Raw genomic sequence first — 20,732 nt, forward strand, 5'->3', positions numbered from 1 at the left:
AAAAAATTGTGGGAGAGAAAAATAAACTTTAGGGGAAAAATTGAACTTTTTAAAACTTTGGGTAATAGAAAATTATAAAATTTTCAAATTAAGGTAAAAAATAAGACAAAATCTTATTTTTTTTATATTACTAGTTAATTAATAATTATATCCTTTAAACTAACATATTTAATTAATTTTAACTGTTGATAAATAAATATTTAAATTTCGAAATCTAACCGGTAAAAGTTTGATAATAAACTAAATTTTAGGTGGAAAAAAGTCTTTTAGCCTAATAAGAAATTAGGTTGTGCGTCTGATGTATCATTTTATATCTTTTACATCCAAAATGTGCGTCTGATGAAATCATGAATCAAATGAGGTTTTATCCTCTGAGTCTGATCAAACACATAAAATAATTATTAATATATGAAACTTAGATGCCACCACGTAATCTGTTTATTTTTATATTATTTTTTATTTTATTCTTACCTATTTACAAAATCAAAGCACTTGATTTGTTTATAGAAACACCAAAAACTTAAGGAGGCCAGATTTTAGTTTGGAAATAGTTTGTTTACCAAATACAAACGTCACCCCATTTCAAAACGAGAAAATCATCCCCTGCAACTTCATGACTGACAACAGCAGTATCAATCATGGATACAGAAAAGTGAGTCCGGACGATCCAATGACAGTCTAATGCATTGACTCACAATTACATCCATCAGTATGATGAAGTGGGGCGGTTGAGATGGGGAAGAGAGGGTGACGCAAGGTGTCCTCTGTAAGTTTTTTTAACGTTTGATGTTTAACCTGAGATGAAAGTCTTACCAAAAGTTTTTTTCTTGGAAAAAAGTTAAGAGGCTTTAGAGTCAGAATGATCTCACATAACAATTTTTTCTCTGTTTTATTTTTGTATCTCAGGTCTTGCTTCATTGGTGGGTTTGTTTTGGTGTAGTAATCTTTCTCGTATTTCAAAGACTTGGTGGGCAGAGAGGTGATCAAGCTATTAAGATTCTATTTGAAACTTCCGTGGAGGTGGCAGAGGAGGGGGAAAGGAGGTATTTGAAATGGAGCAAGAGAGATACATGTGGCGGATATGGGTTGAGAAAGGAGAGTCAAAAGTGAAGACCCTACATTTATAAAAAAAATAAAAGTAAAAAATATCTTTATAAAAATACGGATACCTTAGTCAATCCCATCGGGGGAAGAAAAAAAATTGAATTGATTTATGCGTATTATTATATAATTTAATTAATGCTTTGGGTAAATATAATTTTGACAAAGTAAATTTAGTCATTATCTGCATCGAAATTTGATTGGATTTATTCCCATTTTCCCTCTTCACGAGGTTCTTGGCAATGGCTACCAGTCAAGATCCATCGAGCTACATTTCAACATTACTGAGTAGATATTACTTTAATACTTAAAGACTAAGGTTTATCGATGAAAGGGTTGTGTCAGCAAAAAAATGATGGAAATTCTCTGTTGACGGTTAGTTGGAAGATTAGCCCCATTAAATTTCTTATTTATATGTATGTTGCGACATATGATCCCGCAATCTCGTAAAACTTTTATTAAAGCCTTTCCAACTTCTATACGCCTTTAGTGACTAAACAACAAACCAACTCGATTCGATCAGATCTTTTCCTTCTCTTCATTTAGTTTTCTCTGAAAGAAGCACTTGCAAGAAAAAAGAAAAGGAAAGAAAGAAAATGACTGTGTCACCCGCTATTTCCACAGCCAAGAGCAGCAGGGTTCTGATCATTGGAGCCACCGGCTTCATCGGTCATTTTGTAGCCGACGCCAGCCTCGGCTCAGGTCGACCCACATATGTTCTCGTCCACTCCAGTGTCACTAGCCCTAGTAAGGCTAAAATCATCCAGCAACTTCAAAAAAAGGGCGCTGAAATATTACATGTATTAATCACTCTCCCAATATCTTTGATCATTTATGTTACTGTTTTTATGCTTGCTTGGTTTTTATTTTTGTATTTTTCTTTATACATGAAGGGATCGATAAGTGACAAGGAAGCAATGGAAAAAATACTGAAAGAGCAGGAGATTGACATCGTGATATCAGTTGTTGGCGGTGAGAAAATATTGGACCAGCTGCCACTGGTGGAGGCCATTAAAGCTGTTGGTACTGTTAAGGTATGCAAATGCAATATGTATTAAGCTTGGAGGACATATTATCTTAGAGTATTTACGTTATTATTAATGGCGGGAGTGTCAATTGCAGAGATTTTTGCCATCAGAATTCGGGCATGACGTGGACAGAGCTGACCCGGTGGAGCCGGGGCTCATCATGTACAAAGAAAAGCGCAGAGTCAGGCGTTTAATTGAAGAACTTGCCGTGCCGTACACCTACATTTGTTGCAATTCAATAGCTTCGTGGCCCTATTACGACAATCACCACCCTTCAGAAGTTCTCCCTCCGTTGGATCAGTTTGAAATCTACGGTGATGGCAGCGTCAAAGGTACGCAATTACGACTAGTATGAAGTTGACTGAGGTAATCTTAATAGTTAAGTTTCCCCAGGAGAACCTTGTATCGCATAAAGCTAAAAAGAATTTGTTCTCCAGTGCCCATTTCAAACATTTCATACAAAATTAGGTTTGAAATGCATAAATTTAGTTGAATTTGTCTTCAAAGTGTATGTTTCAGTACTATATACATTATCTTGCCTTGTCCTTTTCATTTCTCAACTTCCAATTGCATTTATTTTAAGACAAATTTTAAGAAGATTTAAATTTTAGTTTATTTGTTTCAATTTGTCGGAATGGTAGTTATGCATAAAATAGTGGTTGGGCGGGGCCGAGTAAATACTGTTCACATCCTGTCGATTTTTCAAAAGCAGAAAACAATAATAAATCGGTTTGACGTTTTTCTCTTGATTTATTTACCAATATATTTATGACTTAGTTAATATTTTCAACAACTAATATTAGTCTATATATATATTGACTTGTTCTTCTGTAGCATACTTTATTGCTGGCACTGATATTGGAAAATTCACCGTCAAAATTGCTGATGACATTCGAACTGTAAACAAGTCCGTTCATTTTCGACCACCCTCCAATTGTTATAGCATTAACGAGCTTGCATGTTTATGGGAAAAGAAAATTGGAAGAACTTTACCAAGAGTGACTGTTTCTGAGGATGATCTCCTTGCAGCAGCTGCAGGTTCTTTCGAATCCCATAACTTAAATTTAAAATTTTGTGTAAAATTAAGTTTACAAATTTCTTTATTATTTTTTTGGGGGTGCAGAGAATGTTATACCACAAAGTGTTGTTGCATCGTTCACACATGATATATTCATTAAGGGTTGTCAAGTGAATTTTTCTATCGATGGCCATGGTGATATTGAAGTGAACAATCTTTATCCTGATGAACAATTTCGTAGCTTGGATGATTGTTTCACTGACTTTGCCCTCCAATTAAATTACAAGTCTATGGAGGCTGAAGACAGGTCACTGCCGTCCTCCCAGACATCCACTCCCATTTGTTCTTGATATTTATACACCTCTTTACTGTTTTCCTTGTTTTTTTTTTTTTTTTTTAAATTACGGTCATTCTCATGTCATCTTGTTTCCAACCATGTCGCAGCCATGACTTAAATAAATATGTACTTGTGTAATTTCTTATTCCATGATGGCTTTGGTTATTCTTGCTGCAAATATGCGTACAGCCTGCACCAATGATTAACATCCTTTTTCTTTTTTTAAATAAATATTTGATTAAAAAAATTAAACAATTATATTATATCCCATTTAATGTTAATTTTATATAATCCTTAACCCACATGAATGTATCTATTTTATCATTATAATGCTCTCGTCTAACGACGATGATGTTAAATTTGATTCATCCGGAAATTAGTTGGTGATGTTAACATCACATCATCAAAATTTAAGAATTCTAATCATGTAACATCAATATCACATCATTATAATTGTTGATCAGGCCTAAAAATTGAACCATAGTTTAAAACTTATTCACTTGATTAAAATTGAGATCAATTAATTAGGGTTTTAAGACAATGTTCAACACTAAAAAGGGTAATGGATCAGACCGAATTTCATAAAGTTCACCGTGTTTATGAATTGTGTCAAACTTAAAGTCTACACGATTACGAGCTTTGTTACAATATATTGTATTGTGTCCAACCTCTTAATGAGTTGATCTGTAAGTTTTTGATAGACTAATCTATTAATTATATCTTTTTCATTTTTTAAATAATTTTTATTTTATATTTTAAATTTTTTATACTATTTTTTTAATTTTTCTCATAAGAATAATAATAAATAATTAATAAATTTAGATTTTTTTATTTTTTCATAAAATTAATAATAAATTTATTATTACTTTTTAAATTTCTATAATATTAATAAATATTTTTAGATTTCTTATATAAATTATTTGAATTACTTATGTAATAATAAATAAATAATAAATTTTTTAAAATAATTAATAAATTAAAAAATTATGCACCATACCATGTATCTGGGTCAGCCCGCAAGTCAAACTTTACGGCTCCTGACACCAACTGCACGACTCGTAGGTCAGCCCACGTGTTCCTACAGTACAAGTCACGCTAAATAAAAACAAGGGCGGCTCGCAGACCCTTTGACGTAACTAACTACTCAATAAATTTAAATGATTTTCCAAAACCTCCCCAACCCCCGGGAGGTCAACGGTAAAAATTTTATTTACCTATCTCTAATCATTTAAATTTATTTATTTTAAAAATAAAAATATCATTTTATTTTAATATTAAAAATAAATTTAAATATGATTTTATTTTTTTCTTAAATTTAAAAAATTAATTTTTCTCTCTTAAACCAAATTTGAAAAAATCAGATTTTTCTCTAAAGTTTAGTTTCAAATTTGATCACTCTCTTCGACACCATCACCAGTTGTCTCTCCCTCCCAATAGTTCCCCTTCTTTCGACAGTCGATCTCAACCCCTCTAATGCCTGAAAGATGTCGTTTGAAAAAAGAAATTATCTTTCTAGTCTCATCTTCGTCTAAAAAAACGATTCTTTTTTCTCAGATGACGTCTCTCGATCATCGAAAGGATGGTATAACGTTGAGGTAGACTGTTGGTGGAAAGAGAACCATTGGGAGGGAGAAACAGTTGACAATGGTGCCAAAGAGAATAACGAGATATCGAAACTAAACTCTAAAAAAAAAATTTGATTTTTCAAAATTTAATTTAGGAAAAAAAATGTTAGTTTTTAAATTTTTAAAGAAAAAATGAGATAAATTTTAACCAGTTATAAGTGAATAAATGAAAATTTTAAAATTAATAAGAAAACTTTGAGAAATCAACCTACTTTGAGTGGGAAATAGTCCTTTGGCCTAACAAAATTAACATACTAAAAATGATTGAGCGAGTAGAATAATTGAAACCGAATGTTTCAACAAGTTCACCATAATGGAATAATTGTATTACATTGACATGAATGTACCTAATTTCTTTTAACAACAATTTTTTTGTTGCTTCTTTTTAAGAATCAAAAGGTCAACTCCACTAAAATTAAATTTCAAATTACAGGTTCGGATTCGATAAAATTTTGAAAACGGGCTTTAATGATTTTTACACAGAAACTATATACAAATATAAAATAGACGTTAGACGTTGTCCCATCACAATTAAAAGACCCAACCCAATTACAGTTTCTTAAGAGGAAAAGTTATTCTTCACCTTTTAATCTTGGTACTGGTTGAGAATGCAGTCAATTCTGAAGTCTCCGCAGACAAAGCTAATGCTAAACATCGTATATGGACAGTCTCTCTTCAATAAAGACACGGCAGACGGGGCACTTCTTACACTTCTCACTGCACGTGCTGCCATGAAAAACACGAGTGTCAATTCTCTAAATTCAGATTATCCCGAAATTGAACAACCGGGTATGGCATCAGGGATTTTACATCCAAGAAAACAATAACAGTATTCTTCTTTACAAGAAAACATTTAATATTCTAGAATGGCTTCAATAATATGCATCCTTAAGAGGAGGAAAAATGTACCTGCATAGGATGTGATGTCTGCATGGAAGCAGGACTATGCTAATTTGTTCTTCAAAACAAACTCTACATAGAATCTTCTCCTGATACATTCAACAATAAAAATGTGAGCCCCTTTATAACTTACCTTGAAAAAAGAAAACTGAACCAAAGACTGAAATTAATCTTTTTGAAGGTGAACAAGTTTGTTCTTAAACAATACATTTTGAAGTCTTTCATACTCTTGCTGACTAAACTTCGTGATTTCAGTTTGTTCACTTAGTGCACCTTGTAATCTCCAAATCTGCAGCAAAAGATAATAATAAAAGTAAAATTAAAGGTGCCTCCAAAGATAATAAAACAGTACATCAACATTTTAATTAAATTGAATATAATATAAATGCTGTGTTTAGATAAAGCAGTAGCTAAAACAGGAAGAGCACTAGGAGAAAGAGTACAATGTAATCATTCAAAGCCGAAACATTGATTATGCAGTATTTACCTCCTCAACAAGTTCCTTTTTAGGCAATTTTTTCACAACATCGGGTGAGAAGGTGTTGTATCTGAACAATAACCATCAAAGGAATGGTTAGGCAACAAACAAAAAATATCAATTATCTCTCAAGTACTGCATAATGTACATAGATACATTATAACTTAAAAGCTTCAAATCAAACATATTACAAAAACTATCAGCCAGCCTGATTGGCTCAGATGTACTAGCAGTCAAAAGCAAGATCACACCATTTGTCAAAGCAAATTATCAAAAATTTGTTAAATCCAACATGGTGGCACTAAAAGTACCATTTTTCGTTAACAGACAACTAGGAATTTAAAGCCTCAAATAAAACAGATCTGTAAGGACACAAGAAGAAACGGTGTCATCATCACTAACTTTTTCCACTGTTCTTGGCATTGTGACACATTAAATATGCAATAAATGGCAATGAAAATGTTTTTGCATTCTGTACTGATTCAAATGCAACAGAAGTCAGAACCAGAATCCTTGATATTTTATGCAAGCATTCATGCATATGCAACGATGTACATTTGCATATATACACTGACTGAACTCTTAGGGAATCCGTACCGTGGAAAGAAATAGTTCAGAAGGCTGAAATATGATTATGACAGTTTTTTGGTGTATATTCAAATTATTTGAATATATAACTAACCTTAGATATGGTTTGAACCGGTTTGGTCTCAAAAGCCGATTCGGCTCAATTTAACTTAGTTCAAATTTTGTTAATGAACCACAAACTTAAACCACGAATCCGAACTATACATTCAAACCGTCAATTCGAATCAAACTGAGCTATGAATTCGAACCATTGATTCAAGTTAAACTCGAACTGAACCAAGCTGAGCCCTTTTTCATCCCACACTTAATTTTGGCCCTTTTTCATCCCACACTTAATTTTGGCTCGACGAGCCAGATCATTTTCTATTTGAGTCGAACTCGAACCAAAGGGTGTTTGGACTTGATTTGGCCTGAATCCACCCCTATATGTAACTGAAGCTACATTTTAAAATGTAACGTGTGGACTAGGCTTAGCCATAGAATCTATATATGTATGTATTATGTATGTATTAGAGATTAATTTCAATTTTCAACTTTATGGAACATGGTATATGGAAAAGAAACTACTAGTTCAATCAGTGAAGCATCCAAGTTCAGTATTTTGCACTGCATCATACCAACATCAAGTACTAGCCTAAACAGTCAACAATTATGAGAACCAAATTAGGTATATAGAATCAAACATGAAGACGCTAAGACGGTGATTGTTTTTCTATCAGAAATTTAAATAAATCTGAATCTTGTCTAAATGAATTTAGGTGTCCAAGTATGACAGATATTCTCAATGTGTTTGCATTTTACAATAACATTAATTCGAAAACCAACATTTTGTCACATATTTTCTCACACTGAATTGTTGTTTATATTTTACATGTTACAAAAAACAAGGAAATCAAAATAAGAACAATAATGGTAACAGTGGTGACAATGGTGGTGGACCAGGGTTGATAAAGCTGATGAATGATGGTGATGGTTAAGAGAAGACATTTTGAGAGGTTAAAGGTTATTGTTGTTGTTTATATGGAGGCGTTAGTAAGTATTAGGGAGATGGTGGCGGTGGCCAAGACATAAGGTTTTGACCAATAAAAAAATGGTGTCCTAGAAGTAACCCTGACTTTTTTGGCTAAGACAATCAATTCAGATGTTCTATAATCATAAAGAAAGCCATAATTAAAGCCTTTTTCTAGTCAGATAAAAATATCTAAAATTCACCATTTAGTCAAAAGGATAATCCAAAACATATCAATGACTCACATTGAGATACATCAGACTTCTGTCAAAAAACAAATAAGCAACTCCTAAAATGTGGTATATGAAACAAACCCAGAAGTGTCGGCACAATAGAGTCGAGCCTGTTCTTCTCGACTTCCTTCATCAATTGACCACCAACCCAGCAACCTGTTAACGGGAATGAATCACGGGCAATTGACATTACAAAACATCTTACCATTGGCCCTTATCTGTCCAGGAGGGATCTAGGGCCATCGAAATTTTGAATCACTTTAGAATATACCATTACCTGGAACCATGATGCAAGAAGTCCAAGCAATCACAAGCTTTTGATGCAACAGTCAAGCATCTTCCAACCGCAATACTGCTATGTAATAAAAGAGCAATCTTCTCAATCAATCTATATGCAGCATACACAACCCCAGCTCCTTGTATCAAAAACAGAGGAGCAAAAATAACCCGGAATGAGATATGTCTAGCACCAGATGGTGTTCCCTGAGAGGACAGAGACGCACTTTAACTTTTTAAAACTCATCAAAAGCTACTAAAATTAACCACAGACAGGCACTCTATAATACCTCTAAATGCATAAAAAGTAGAATCTGGAAACAGATGAATGGGATTTTCATAATATGTCCACCAATGTCTTGTAGGTTGCATATCCCACTACTCTGATGCCGGTCATCAGCAGAAACTACAAAGCCTCTATTATGGTCAAAATATGTTATAGGTAATGGAGACAAACTGGATTCTCTAAGGGAAGAGTGCCTGTGAATTGCCGGATTGTACCACCTTGTGCAAACAAGAAAAGCAAAGCACTCTGCAATTCTGCCAAAGTATATGCATTATCATTCCAAAACATGTTAGACACAAAAAGATAACTTCATTTATCAAACATTGCTATAAGGATCGCTAAAATTTACCCAAAATTTATAAACAAATCCCACCAACCGAGGGCAGCAACATCACCTGTATGTAGTTAAACACAAGTTAGGGGAACAAAGATAATCCACCGTACAGATAAATGTCACATAAGACAACCAGTGGTCCAGTACCAAATGATATCGCAAAAGGAAAAAAAAAGTTAGCCAGATAAATACATGCACTTAAAAAGAGACACTATGATAAAATCCAAAGTACAAGAAGTTAATGTGAATGGAAAGTTTGCAAGCATATGAACAATCACCAAGCCTAGCAGATGAAGACTTCATATGACATATTATTGGGCACTAGATGCCTTAAATTGCTTTTTTTCTTTAAAAATATTATCAGCCTATCTCAGCCCTTCTTAGAACAAAACTAACATTGACAATGATGACCAGAATTTAAAACTCCATCAATTCAGAATATTTGGCAATCAAAATAAAAACAATATTATAATGCTTGTAATGAGAGAGTGCTTCTTACCTTTTTGTTTGTATATGTAAAGGAGAAATTCTTAAAGACTATATTTTTTACCATCTCTCATCCACATTAGAGTTCACAAGACTCAGTAAGTTCTTGGGAGCAATGCTAGGGCATACTAAGCTTTCACTTGATATAACAAGACTCAGCAGATTGTAAAACGCAAACCAGAGAAAGTATAGCTCCATTATTTTATTTAAAATAAAAATAATAAAACAAAACACCTAAGGAAACAAAGTAAAAAATCTAGATAGGACTAGCAACATGGTGTATGAACATAAACATGGCCCATTTTAAAGAACAACAATAACAGCAAATAATTATCACATAGGGGCTAAACCAATTTGAAAATTCAACCATCTCAACTGACAATCAAGCAGATTAACTTGCATAACACTGGATATTCTTCCTCTTAAGGGAAGAATAAAAATTCTTAACTCAATTAATGAGTACGCAAAAAAACAAATAGAGTGCCTATTGTAGAAGATTAACAAAATAGGATAACGTATTTACTAGAGAAAGCATCAACAAATCAACATTTGTATAATCAGAAACCAAGAAATTATAAATTTAAGTACAACTATACAATGGTTCCACAGCAAAATTTCTCAGAATAAATATGAAAAGAGGTATACAGATCAAAAAGTGCCATAATACATGCAGTTGTCATTCTTTGCAGATAAACAACTTACCGCATAACTTCAGAAGAGTGAATATTGTTGCAGCAAGGAAGAAGATCATAGATATTGCAACCCAGAAGTGCTAGAAACCAAAGGTTAATAATTTAATATCAAAACTCTAGAAAGAAATCCAAAATATAAATTCTAAAAAATTATAGCATCATAAAATATATGAAAGTCGAGCATTACACCAAACATATATATATCTTCATTGTTCCAGTACTTTCCCAAGGTAATAGTACTGTTAGCAAGTATAACTCAAAAGTTAAGCTGCACAACATATTATCAGTGCAGAAAAAGGATGGTATTAAACATTGAATACCATCCTCTTTATTGTTTTCTCTTTGCATGAAAATTTTACTTATGAGGTAAAAATCATGTTCTCCTTTGTCAACTTCTGAATCAAGATATTGTTGAAAATGAAATTAAACAAGAGAAGTGCAATTACAAGAGTTAAATTTGAATCAAGGTCCTAAAAAAGGGAAAATGCTAAGCAAAATATGCATGCCTGACCCAAATGTTCCATGAGCATAATAAGCTTAACATCAAAGAAAGTATTAAATGAACTGTCAAGGGCATGATGTAATAGCAACGATAACTTATAGGCAGTTTGGAAAGGCAGACTTCAACACATTACTAGATTCCCAATAACCTAATTTTAATATATTCTTACATTGTGGTGGAAGCACTTCATAGACAGCTTACTTTAGCATACAAGGGAAAAAATAATATCATACATGTAATTATAGCAGTATTCAGAAATCGCAAAAACAGGACAGTCAACTACAACATGATAGTCTTATCATGCAGAAAGTTGGTCAAGTCGAGCTTCTTATCAGATATAGAGTAACACAAAATACAGAATGGCATCCACAGTTCTAAACTTCAGTCAGAGTACACTATGATCAGTATTAAAAGATCATCCAATCAGACTGCTGACAGATTGCCAATGATCTTATCCATCTACCAGAAAACATCTATGATAAGCCTTGTGATCCTTTGACCTTGGCACCAACAATCATGTCAGCTGATGCAAGGCAATAAGAGGATAAGCAGGTTTCTATCATCTGTATATATTTTTCTTGACACTATATGGCTAGTCATTTTATTGGCAATGCGAAGATCAAAGCCATAAATTGTTTAGTCCACATATCAGGAAAGAAAAAGTGTTTTACTAACTTTGTTTGAGCAATGATGCCAACCAAGATTAGCATTTGTTCAAGCATTTTTTAAATCATATAGTATCTACCAGACAATTTTTTTAATCATAAAATAACTAGTGACTTACAGGAAGGGTTTCCCATATCGCTTCATCACTTATGCTTTCTTCATCTCCAGGCATTAATGCCCTACACATCCTATAACAAAAGAAATATTTGGTTACCACAGCAGGAGAAGAATTATTAAATAAATAGAAATAAAAGTAAAAATAAAGAATGGCTGTTCACTGCAAGTCTCATACTTCATTATTCAATTCAGTGACAGGATTCCCAACTTACTCAATGTTTAGGTTTGACAAGAATGTTAAGCCATTGAAAATGTATTTTCAATCTTTGGAGTATGCGAACAAATCGCATGGCTATTACCAGTCAAATATTACGCAACAGGTGTGTTCAAGGAGTCTGTTTGGCTTCTTTCCTGATTCTTGCAAATTTGGAGTCAAAGTTGTGTAAAATATTTAACTATGTATCAGTGCAACAATTATATAAATGCTTGTCAAAGAAAATATTCAAAATACACAATCTACTAATAAACTTACTGGTTTAAAAATTGTACCTGATATTGTCAATCAAAATAGCTGCTTCGAAAACCAGCAAAGGCACAAACACTATCTTCAAGTTTACAACTGCAACACATTCACAGTGATAGAAGTAAATTTATTGGATCATAACACTTGCAGAATGATTAAGACAGGTATTCTAATCAATAAACATTCATCAAGTACATTAATTGAAGTCAATAAACATGTTTATTCATGAACAGAAAAACTAACCAATGTAACAAATAATTCCATTAATCAGAATCCATCAGTGGTAACTAGCATCAGCAAATAATAAATAACAATAAGACAACCTATTTCTTTAAAAAGATAAAAGTTGAAGTTTGTTCCCCTGCAGTATCTCTAGAAAAATGTTGTTAATGAAGTTGACCAATTACCATAACTGCTCTCAAGATGTATACAAAGGAGTAACTCAAAAGCAACAAGCAATGGCGTTGCCATGACAGCATGATATGGGGCCCACTGTGCAAGAAAAAACAAGTGCTTAAATTTTGCCACCGTAGTTATTTAAAGAACAAAATAAATTTGCAAAACACCAGTTTATTGTGAGACAAGAAACACAACATACGAAAAAAGATTGAGAGATTATGTCATACATGTCGATCATGAGGCAATGATGGAGCCGGTAAGGAAAACCTTCCTCGTGCTACAATTGTGTGAAATAGCCATAAAGGAGAAAATGTAATCCTGCAGGGTAAGAAAGATATCAAACAATATTGAATAATCAAAAAGAAAAACGAAATCCTCCCCTATGAACAGCTACATGCAGGTACTAGCTAAGCATCCATACATCCTTCACTACCAAAGAAATAAATAAAGACACCCTGAAATAGAATTCTAGATGGAAGGAAAACTGCAATAGTCTTCTTAGTTTGCTAATATCTTCCATGACATAGACACATCTTCTTTTATTCCACAATGTAGGCCTACACCACATATAATAGTGTGTTTACATCAAACTGCACACTTTATATCTTCATCTCTAAAAATTTATCAGACTTCATAGTTGAAATGCTAAACCATAAAGCACATCACCTTGTTAGAGTCCGCACTTGGTTCCAATCTTATAATTTACCAACACTCTCTGAACAAATGACGATAGGATTAACTCAAAAATTGGAGAACATATGCACCAAAAAGCAGTGGTCCTCAATGTGATTAGGTGCTCAGCGTTTCGAAACTTGCAATATAATTACATAACCACATGAAACTAATAGAATTACGTAAAGCAAGTTCCCGGAGAGACATTAGAATAATTTCATGGTAGAGTGAATACACAAAACTTCACTCAACATTTGATAAAAATTAAACATTAAATCACCTTAATCTTCACCGGCTAAAGTTATGAATTGAAACATTGGCTGACATATTTGAAACACAACCTACATGAAAATCTCAAACAAACTGACTATTTTTAGAAGAGAAAGTTAATGCAACCACGGCACAGATATTTATATATGTGTATACAATTTTGCAAATAATAATAATAATAATAATAACAATCTAGACATTAAATCATGAATTCAGTGAATTTCTAGTAAGCCGCCTTATAAACAGAGCTTAATCTCGAACATTTCACAAACTCATAAAATTAAGAAAATAGCAAACTTCAAAGATTAAATTAGTAAAATAAAGGGAAAAAAAACGAACCACCAGGAGTAAGGAAGTCTGTGATCAAGCTTGAGAGCGAGCAGAAGCGTGAATGAGAAAAGCAAAGCATGAGCTACAAGTGCTTGAACAGATTTAAAGACTCTCCTCCAGCTCATAACTCTCCTCTGAATCAACATATTCGACTGTACAGATGAACTGCGGTAACTACACAGAAAGAATGAAATTGAATGGCTAATTATGAGGCGGAAAAATCAAAGAGAACGACGTTTAAAGAGCATAACATGGACAAAGATGCTTTAGTTCTTGACTTTGCTTTCACGCTGAAGAAACGTCTTTCTTTTTTAAGGGAATCGAATAGACGAGAATACCCATATCAGTTATCTTTAGTAATGGGAATATTATGGATAATTTGGTCCCTAGGAATAAAGTAGAACGCCTGGTGGAACCCACATGCGCGTTTACATTATTAATTTTTCGCTTCTAAAGATATTAAACGGGGTTTGGATAAGGTGAGGTTGAGGTGAAAATACATGTAGTTTTGATGGGTAGTTATGTAAATGGACATTTTGTGGGGAGCCTCTGCTTCTGAAAGTGGAGTTGTTTATGGAATCTGTGGGCTTAAACCTTTTTTTTTTTTTTTTTTAATTTTTGGGTTTCCACCGATCACGTTAAGATTTTAGTGAAATTAATTAATTGATTCCTTCTCTAAAATAATAATCCGGCTTTTACAAACGAGTAAATTATATTTTCTTAGCACAAATTATATTTTTTCACCTAAAGCCTTGTTATCACTGTTGCCATCAATCAAACCACGGTATAAAAGCAACTGAAAATGAAAAGGAAGTGTGATGGAAAGGTGCAATAGGGATTAGAGAGAGATCAAATCATATCAGGGAGGAAGATCACAAAATGACACTATTATTTTGTAAGATGAATAATGGAATACTTTGTTGATAGAAAAAGATGATTTTGTTATAAAAATGACTTGAAAATAGAGATATCGATGTAGAGAGTAGATTTAGAAGTTGAATCAAAAATGAAAATGATTGTCAGAAGTGACAATCAAGGTAAAAAAAAAAAAGAGAATAAAAATAAAAAAAAAAGATAAGAAGAGAGTTGTAATGTAAATTTAATATTTAAAAGGCTTCTTCCAATTTAACGTTATATGATAATTTAAAAAAAAATTAAAAAAAAAATTTGTAATTTAACTTTTAAACATTGTGAGAATTTTTTTCATTGATGAAGTTTAGTTTAGATGGAAAAGTGTAATTTATGTCATCAATGGATGGAAAAGGGTTTTTAGCCCAAGCTTGCGTGGGAAAAGTAACTTACTCTTGGCAAATTTATATGGGAGAATGACTATATTCCACGCCAACTATGCCACAATGACAATTCTCACAAATTGAAGTTAGAGAACTAACATTTTCCTACTTTTCATCAAAAGTTAAACTAATGTTTGATCGGTCGAGGGATGTTTTCGTCAACTTACCAAATATATGAATTTTATAGGATTTGTATTATATCAATTTAAATATTTATCATTTAAATCCTTATTTTCTTAAAAAGAAAATGATTATAATCTAGTTTTAACTTTAACTAGTTTTTAAATATGTAATAGACGTCATTTTAATTGAATAATAGTATAACATTAAAATGGTGTAATTTTAATTAGAATCGTATAACGTATAAAAGTAGTGTAATTTTAATTGAAATCAACATGTGCAATTCTAACTTAATTGAATTATTTTAGTGCAATTATGACTATAATCACACCATTATAGTTAAAATTATACCATTTCAATACAATTTTGATCAAAATAGTATTGACAAAGCGTAATTTTAGCCAATGCTAATGCCCGTTGTATTGTCAATAATTGTTTAGAGTCTTAATTTTTTTTAAATAAAAAATGGGCAAAAATGTATTTAACAAATTTTAGAGTCAAAGTGTTATTTATTTTTAATAAATGTTAAAAGCTATAAGGGGTATTTTTGGGTTTTTAATGTATCTATTTTAAAAATTAATCAATTTTATTAACAGTGTTTAATAAAAGGTGCGAAAAAGTCATTTTTCAACTTCAATAGTAAAAAATTATTTTGACGTAATTTGGTTGGGTAACAGTTCTTCTAATGTATACATTTTGTAGTCTATGCCTAACTAATGGTAGTATGACTATTTTGACATGAAATTCAATTAAAAATGTACTCATTCTTGAATAAGAAAGTCAACTGCGTGATGTAATTCGGAACTCTTCCATCTTTCTGATATATTCTGTTAATAATAATAATACTAATCGTCATCATCATTAAATATTCTAGTGCTTCTTACTAATGGTTAATTAGGTAACAAAATTAAGTGTATTAACAATAACTATTATTATTTTTTATAAATAATCACACATTATTATCTAATTACATTTTTTTAATTAAATATAAAATAATAACCTATTTATCAGAATATAACATATTATTATTATTATATAAATTAATATTTGTTATACGATATTCACTGACATGTATGATGTCTTTTCGAGAAATATCACTTTAACAAAACATGTCCAAATGATTATGACTAATGAGTAATTGTAAAACTAGTGAATGAAAAGTATCCTTTGTTTGTTACATGTCAAGAAACGAGGATATGCTTTCTAGTTTGCGGCAACATAAAAACATTTTCTTAGTAATAAATCAATTTAGAATCTTCAAAATAAATTTCTTATTTTATTTAATGTCAATAAGAGAAAACTATCTCTCATTTCTTAATTGGGATCATTTAATTATTATAAATACCTTTTTGTTCAACAAGTATAAAAATAGATTCATATAATCAAAATTAAATTAGGAATTTCATGATATTTCTATTTTAATGTAATTTCTCATCTCAACTTCAATATGTACAAAGGATCACCACAAGAGGATTAAGACAAATCAATATCTTTAAGAGACATAAGTTCCTTTTGCAAATCAATTTTAAGATATACTTTACAAGTAATAACTAATGCTCACACCATGGACGTAAGTTTTTCGATAATCGAGTGAAATCACATTAAAAATTCTCTGATTTTTTTACTGTTCTCTTTACATTATCTATATTGCACAACTATATACATCAGGATCTTATTAAATCCTTATCATTGCTATTATTATATCCTATAACCCTAACTTGTTCAAGACTTGAAATTGCGTAATTCAATTGACGAAAATAAATATCATCAATGATACTTATTTTCGGTGACATAATCTTATTTAGATCTAGCCAAGGGTCAGGCCATGCATAAATTTAGTATAATCCATTGTGCCATGCCAAGGCCGGTCTTGGAAGCCATGTTGGCTTATCACAAAACTAAGGCCCAAGGGAACCACCCATAACCCCTAAGTTGTGCCTCTTAAGTTTTTTTTGTAGGTATGTGTGCTTTTCAAACCAGCCAGTCAAAATTAATTTTTTATATTATTTTTTTATAATTTTTTCTACCATAAATATAGATATTAACACAACTTATAATTTTGTAAACTGTGTCCTCTAATGCATTATTAAGTAGGTGAAATGCATTATCAAGTAGGTGAAATGCATAATTAATCAAATTTATAATGATAACATCACTATGGAAATAAAGTTATTAATTAATATAACAGATCATCCACAAATATTCAAGTTAATTGCATGACATTCGTATTTGTAGACAAAAATAGAAGTTCCACAGATATTAGCAGTGGATCTTGATAGTGGGTTAGTCAAGTGGCTGATTTTTGCGTATGATATTCACTTTATCCTCCAGGTTGCAGGCGGAATTTGGGTCCAAAAGGAATTACAATTGTGTTGCATGCCACCATATCCATTTGGGTTTCCAAGCCAAGCCCAAATCAGAAAATGAAGCTAACATCGGAATTTAAACTGATATAAACATCCTCTATAATTCAAAATCTCTTATATTATTTATGCTGGTTAATCATTTTATCTCATTATGTTGGTAGATATGTATTACTACCAGAATTATAACACTATGAGAAAGCTTAAAATTTTTTGAAATGCTCATTCATATAATTATTTTTTGTACAAAAACCATGGAGTATAACATCTTCTATCTATTCACGTTTCACATACTAATGCCAAATAGGGTTAAAAATGAGGAAGAGTAAAGAGAGGATTTCAATCCCTGTTTTTGTCCTCACAAAAAATATTAATTTCTATCCCTAGTCTGTCCCTATTATTGGGATGTCAAAGATTCTCTATTCTCTCTCCACAAAAAAAAATCTACTTTCTATTATCAAAATATAATATAAATATATTAAATAATAAAATTAATTAAAATTAAAATTAATATACTATTTTAAATGTCATAAATATCATATATTAATCACCTTAATATACATAATAAAAATATAATTAAATTTAAAAATTTAAATAATCTAAAACTAAAAATATATGCTAGTATTTTAAACAAAAATATTAATATAAAATGATGAAGATGAAAACAGGGATAGAGAGGTGAGTGGGGGAAGAAGGGGACATGTATATCCTCATCTTCAATTGATGAGATATTTTTCATTTATGTCTTAATTTTTATTAGAAAATCCTCTTTTAATAAAAATATAAAGAGTTAAAGGTCTTAAATTCAAATTAAAATTATCACCTCCGACGTCAAATATAATGATAATACTGCATTTATTTTAAGTCCACCAAATTGCTTGTTCAGTTAACTCTTTATTGTTTAATAACTTTAATTTATTCAGTCTAAAAGTTGGTAATATTTTAATCTCAAACTTGTATTAAAGCTTAAATAACTATGGGTTGATATTGGCATGAAATATAAGATATTATTCATTATTTCGTTTTTATTATAATTTCCATTTTTTAATATTTACCTGATAAGAGTTATAATTTTTTGTTGACTGTATTATCATCATACATTTCTTATAATTCCATTCATATCCATTTATACTTTTGACATTTAATTTGTTCACGTATATAGAATAAAATTTCGATTAAAGAGTGCAAATTTGATATTTTATTGATTGGTCAGTGTAAGACATGGGGATCCTAAACCTTTTGTTGTCATCTGCCTGAAATGCGCTTGGAGTTTGTTCGTTTATATTAAAAATTCACCCAACCTAAATTAAATCGACGTAAATTATGGGAATTACACGTTGATACAATGATACATCTTCATTAATTATATATAATTATTTTGACATACAGTTTTTTTTTTACTCAGGCCTAAAGAGTTAGTCATGTAGTGATAACAAAATAAAGAAAAAAAAAAATAGTTCTGTTGAGGAAAAGGTCAACCATAACAAAATGATAAAATAAATTAAGAATTTCAACAAATATCTGTCATCTTTTATCTCTACAGTCAAAGAGACTGAGACAAATTATCTTTATCTCTTCGTTAATTAAGAGATGTCTTCGTTAACATCATTTATTAAAGAAAGGATAGTTAAATTAAATGTGGCGATAGTGACAATCACCATCACTATTATTATCATTGTAGAGGAGAGAAAACCCTATGAATTTAAAGAAGAAAAAGTTAATTTTCAAAGTTTAGGTTAGAGGGTGAAATCGAAAAGAAAAATAAGATAAAATTATATATATTTTAATATGATTGATAAAATGACGATTTTATTCTTAGTTTTAACAAAAAATTTTAGGCCAAACAACTATTTCCCACCCAAGGAATGCTGAAATGTCAAGTTTTCACTCTTTATCTTTCATAATATCAAACACCTACCCATGAGTAGTTAAAATTAACGGAATCTTAACCCCTTAAAATTTTATCTCTTTTTGCCCCCCTAAACTTTTAAAACTAAAATTTTCCCCCAACATAAGTTTTAAAAAATAGTAGTTTCACCCTAGGGTTTTGTTTTGAAATCTCCGGAGATATCTCCGGCGCTATTGCCGACGACCTCTCCCTCCCGAAGCATCCTTTCCTTCCGACGATCTTTTTCCTCTCATTTGGAGGTCTGATCGACGTCGGAGACAAAGAACTTCGTCGGGGAAGACGAACCCAGACGAAGACGAAGCTGTCGTTTTCGTTTGGGAAGACAGTCGTCTTCCTAGAGGTCTTCTTCTGGGAAGATGATCGTCTTCCCAGACGAAGATGACAACTTCGTCTTCGTCTTCCAAGGAGTCTCCGACGCCAATCGAACCTCCAAATGGGAGGAAAGAGATCGCCGAAAGGAGATGGTGCTTTGGGAGGGAGAGGTCGTCGGCAATGGAGTCGGAGATGTCGTCAGAGATTTCAAAACGAAACCCTAGGGTGAAACTGTCATTTTTTAAAACTTAGGCTGGGGGAAAATTTTAGTTTTTTAAGTTTAGGAGGGCAAAAATAGATTATATTTTAGTTTATTTTTAATATTATAGAGAAAATGATGATTTTACCCTTACCACCGTTAATTTTAACTGCTCATGGGTGGGTGTTTAGTATTATAAAAAATAAAGGGTGAAAACTTGACATTTCAGCATACCTTGTATGGGAAATAGTCGTTTGACCAAAATTTTAATAACAGTTTATCTGTGGTTAGATATTTAAGATTTTGAAACTCTGCAAATATATATTTATCTTTGCATTAAAACTTAAATAAAAAATAACCCTTTGATTTATATATACATTCTTTTTTGAAATGAAAAATTTATCACATGCTAAATAGCTTATTTTTTATCTGATGAATTTTGTATATGTTCTGTAATAACAAAACATCCAGAACTCGTACACATGCAAAGATTTATCATCTAAATTTATTGTTTAATTTTTGTCCAAAGATATCTATGATCTTGTGTTCTTGTATGTACTAAAATTATATATAGCGGCTTTAAATTAAGATGTGTCATTCAACATTATAAACAAACGTACTAGCTGCGTCGATCGACCACTGCATCCAAATTTACGTGGGTGAAATATCATAAACCAGAAAATTAGAGTAATTGCAGAGAAAAATAGAAAAGATCTACAGAAATATA

The 20,732-nt window shown here is 31.5% G+C and overlaps 2 protein-coding genes across 5 annotated transcripts; one reads left to right on the forward strand and one right to left on the reverse strand.

Annotated features, from left to right (window-relative positions):
- Positions 1–1,526: 1,526 nt before the first annotated feature.
- Positions 1,527–3,622, forward strand: LOC123213776 (leucoanthocyanidin reductase-like). Of its 2 annotated transcripts, none has more exons than XM_044633315.1 (5): positions 1,527–1,901; positions 1,995–2,135; positions 2,212–2,461; positions 2,964–3,167; positions 3,253–3,622. In XM_044633315.1, the coding sequence occupies exons 1-5, from the start codon at positions 1,698–1,700 to the stop codon at positions 3,495–3,497; spliced, it is 1,044 nt and encodes a 347-aa protein (XP_044489250.1). In that variant the 5' UTR covers positions 1,527–1,697; the 3' UTR covers positions 3,498–3,622. The 2 variants fall into 2 exon arrangements, with proteins under 2 accessions (XP_044489250.1, XP_044489251.1); XM_044633316.1 differs by having other exon boundaries at positions 1,529–1,901; positions 2,224–2,461.
- A 1,760-nt stretch (positions 3,623–5,382) lies between these two features.
- Positions 5,383–14,091, reverse strand: LOC123213777. 3 transcript variants are annotated; one of them, XM_044633317.1, is made up of 14 exons: positions 13,820–14,089; positions 12,766–12,856; positions 12,547–12,631; positions 12,166–12,235; positions 11,678–11,747; positions 10,402–10,471; positions 9,229–9,274; positions 8,884–9,133; positions 8,595–8,800; positions 8,399–8,473; positions 6,497–6,557; positions 6,218–6,298; positions 6,019–6,098; positions 5,383–5,835 (listed from the first exon to the last, which is right to left on the reverse strand). In XM_044633317.1, the coding sequence occupies exons 1-14, from the start codon at positions 13,954–13,956 to the stop codon at positions 5,757–5,759; spliced, it is 1,401 nt and encodes a 466-aa protein (XP_044489252.1). In that variant the 5' UTR covers positions 13,957–14,089; the 3' UTR covers positions 5,383–5,756. The 3 variants fall into 3 exon arrangements, with proteins under 3 accessions (XP_044489252.1, XP_044489253.1, XP_044489254.1); XM_044633318.1 differs by lacking the exon at positions 13,820–14,089 and adding an exon at positions 12,993–13,642; XM_044633319.1 differs by lacking the exons at positions 5,383–5,835; positions 6,019–6,098; positions 6,218–6,298 and having other exon boundaries at positions 6,519–6,557; positions 8,330–8,473; positions 13,820–14,091.
- Positions 14,092–20,732: the final 6,641 nt, after the last annotated feature.

The sequence above is a fragment of the Mangifera indica genome, chromosome 4 (assembly GCF_011075055.1).
Source record: "Mangifera indica cultivar Alphonso chromosome 4, CATAS_Mindica_2.1, whole genome shotgun sequence".
In the NCBI taxonomy this organism is placed as follows: domain Eukaryota; kingdom Viridiplantae; phylum Streptophyta; class Magnoliopsida; order Sapindales; family Anacardiaceae; genus Mangifera; species Mangifera indica.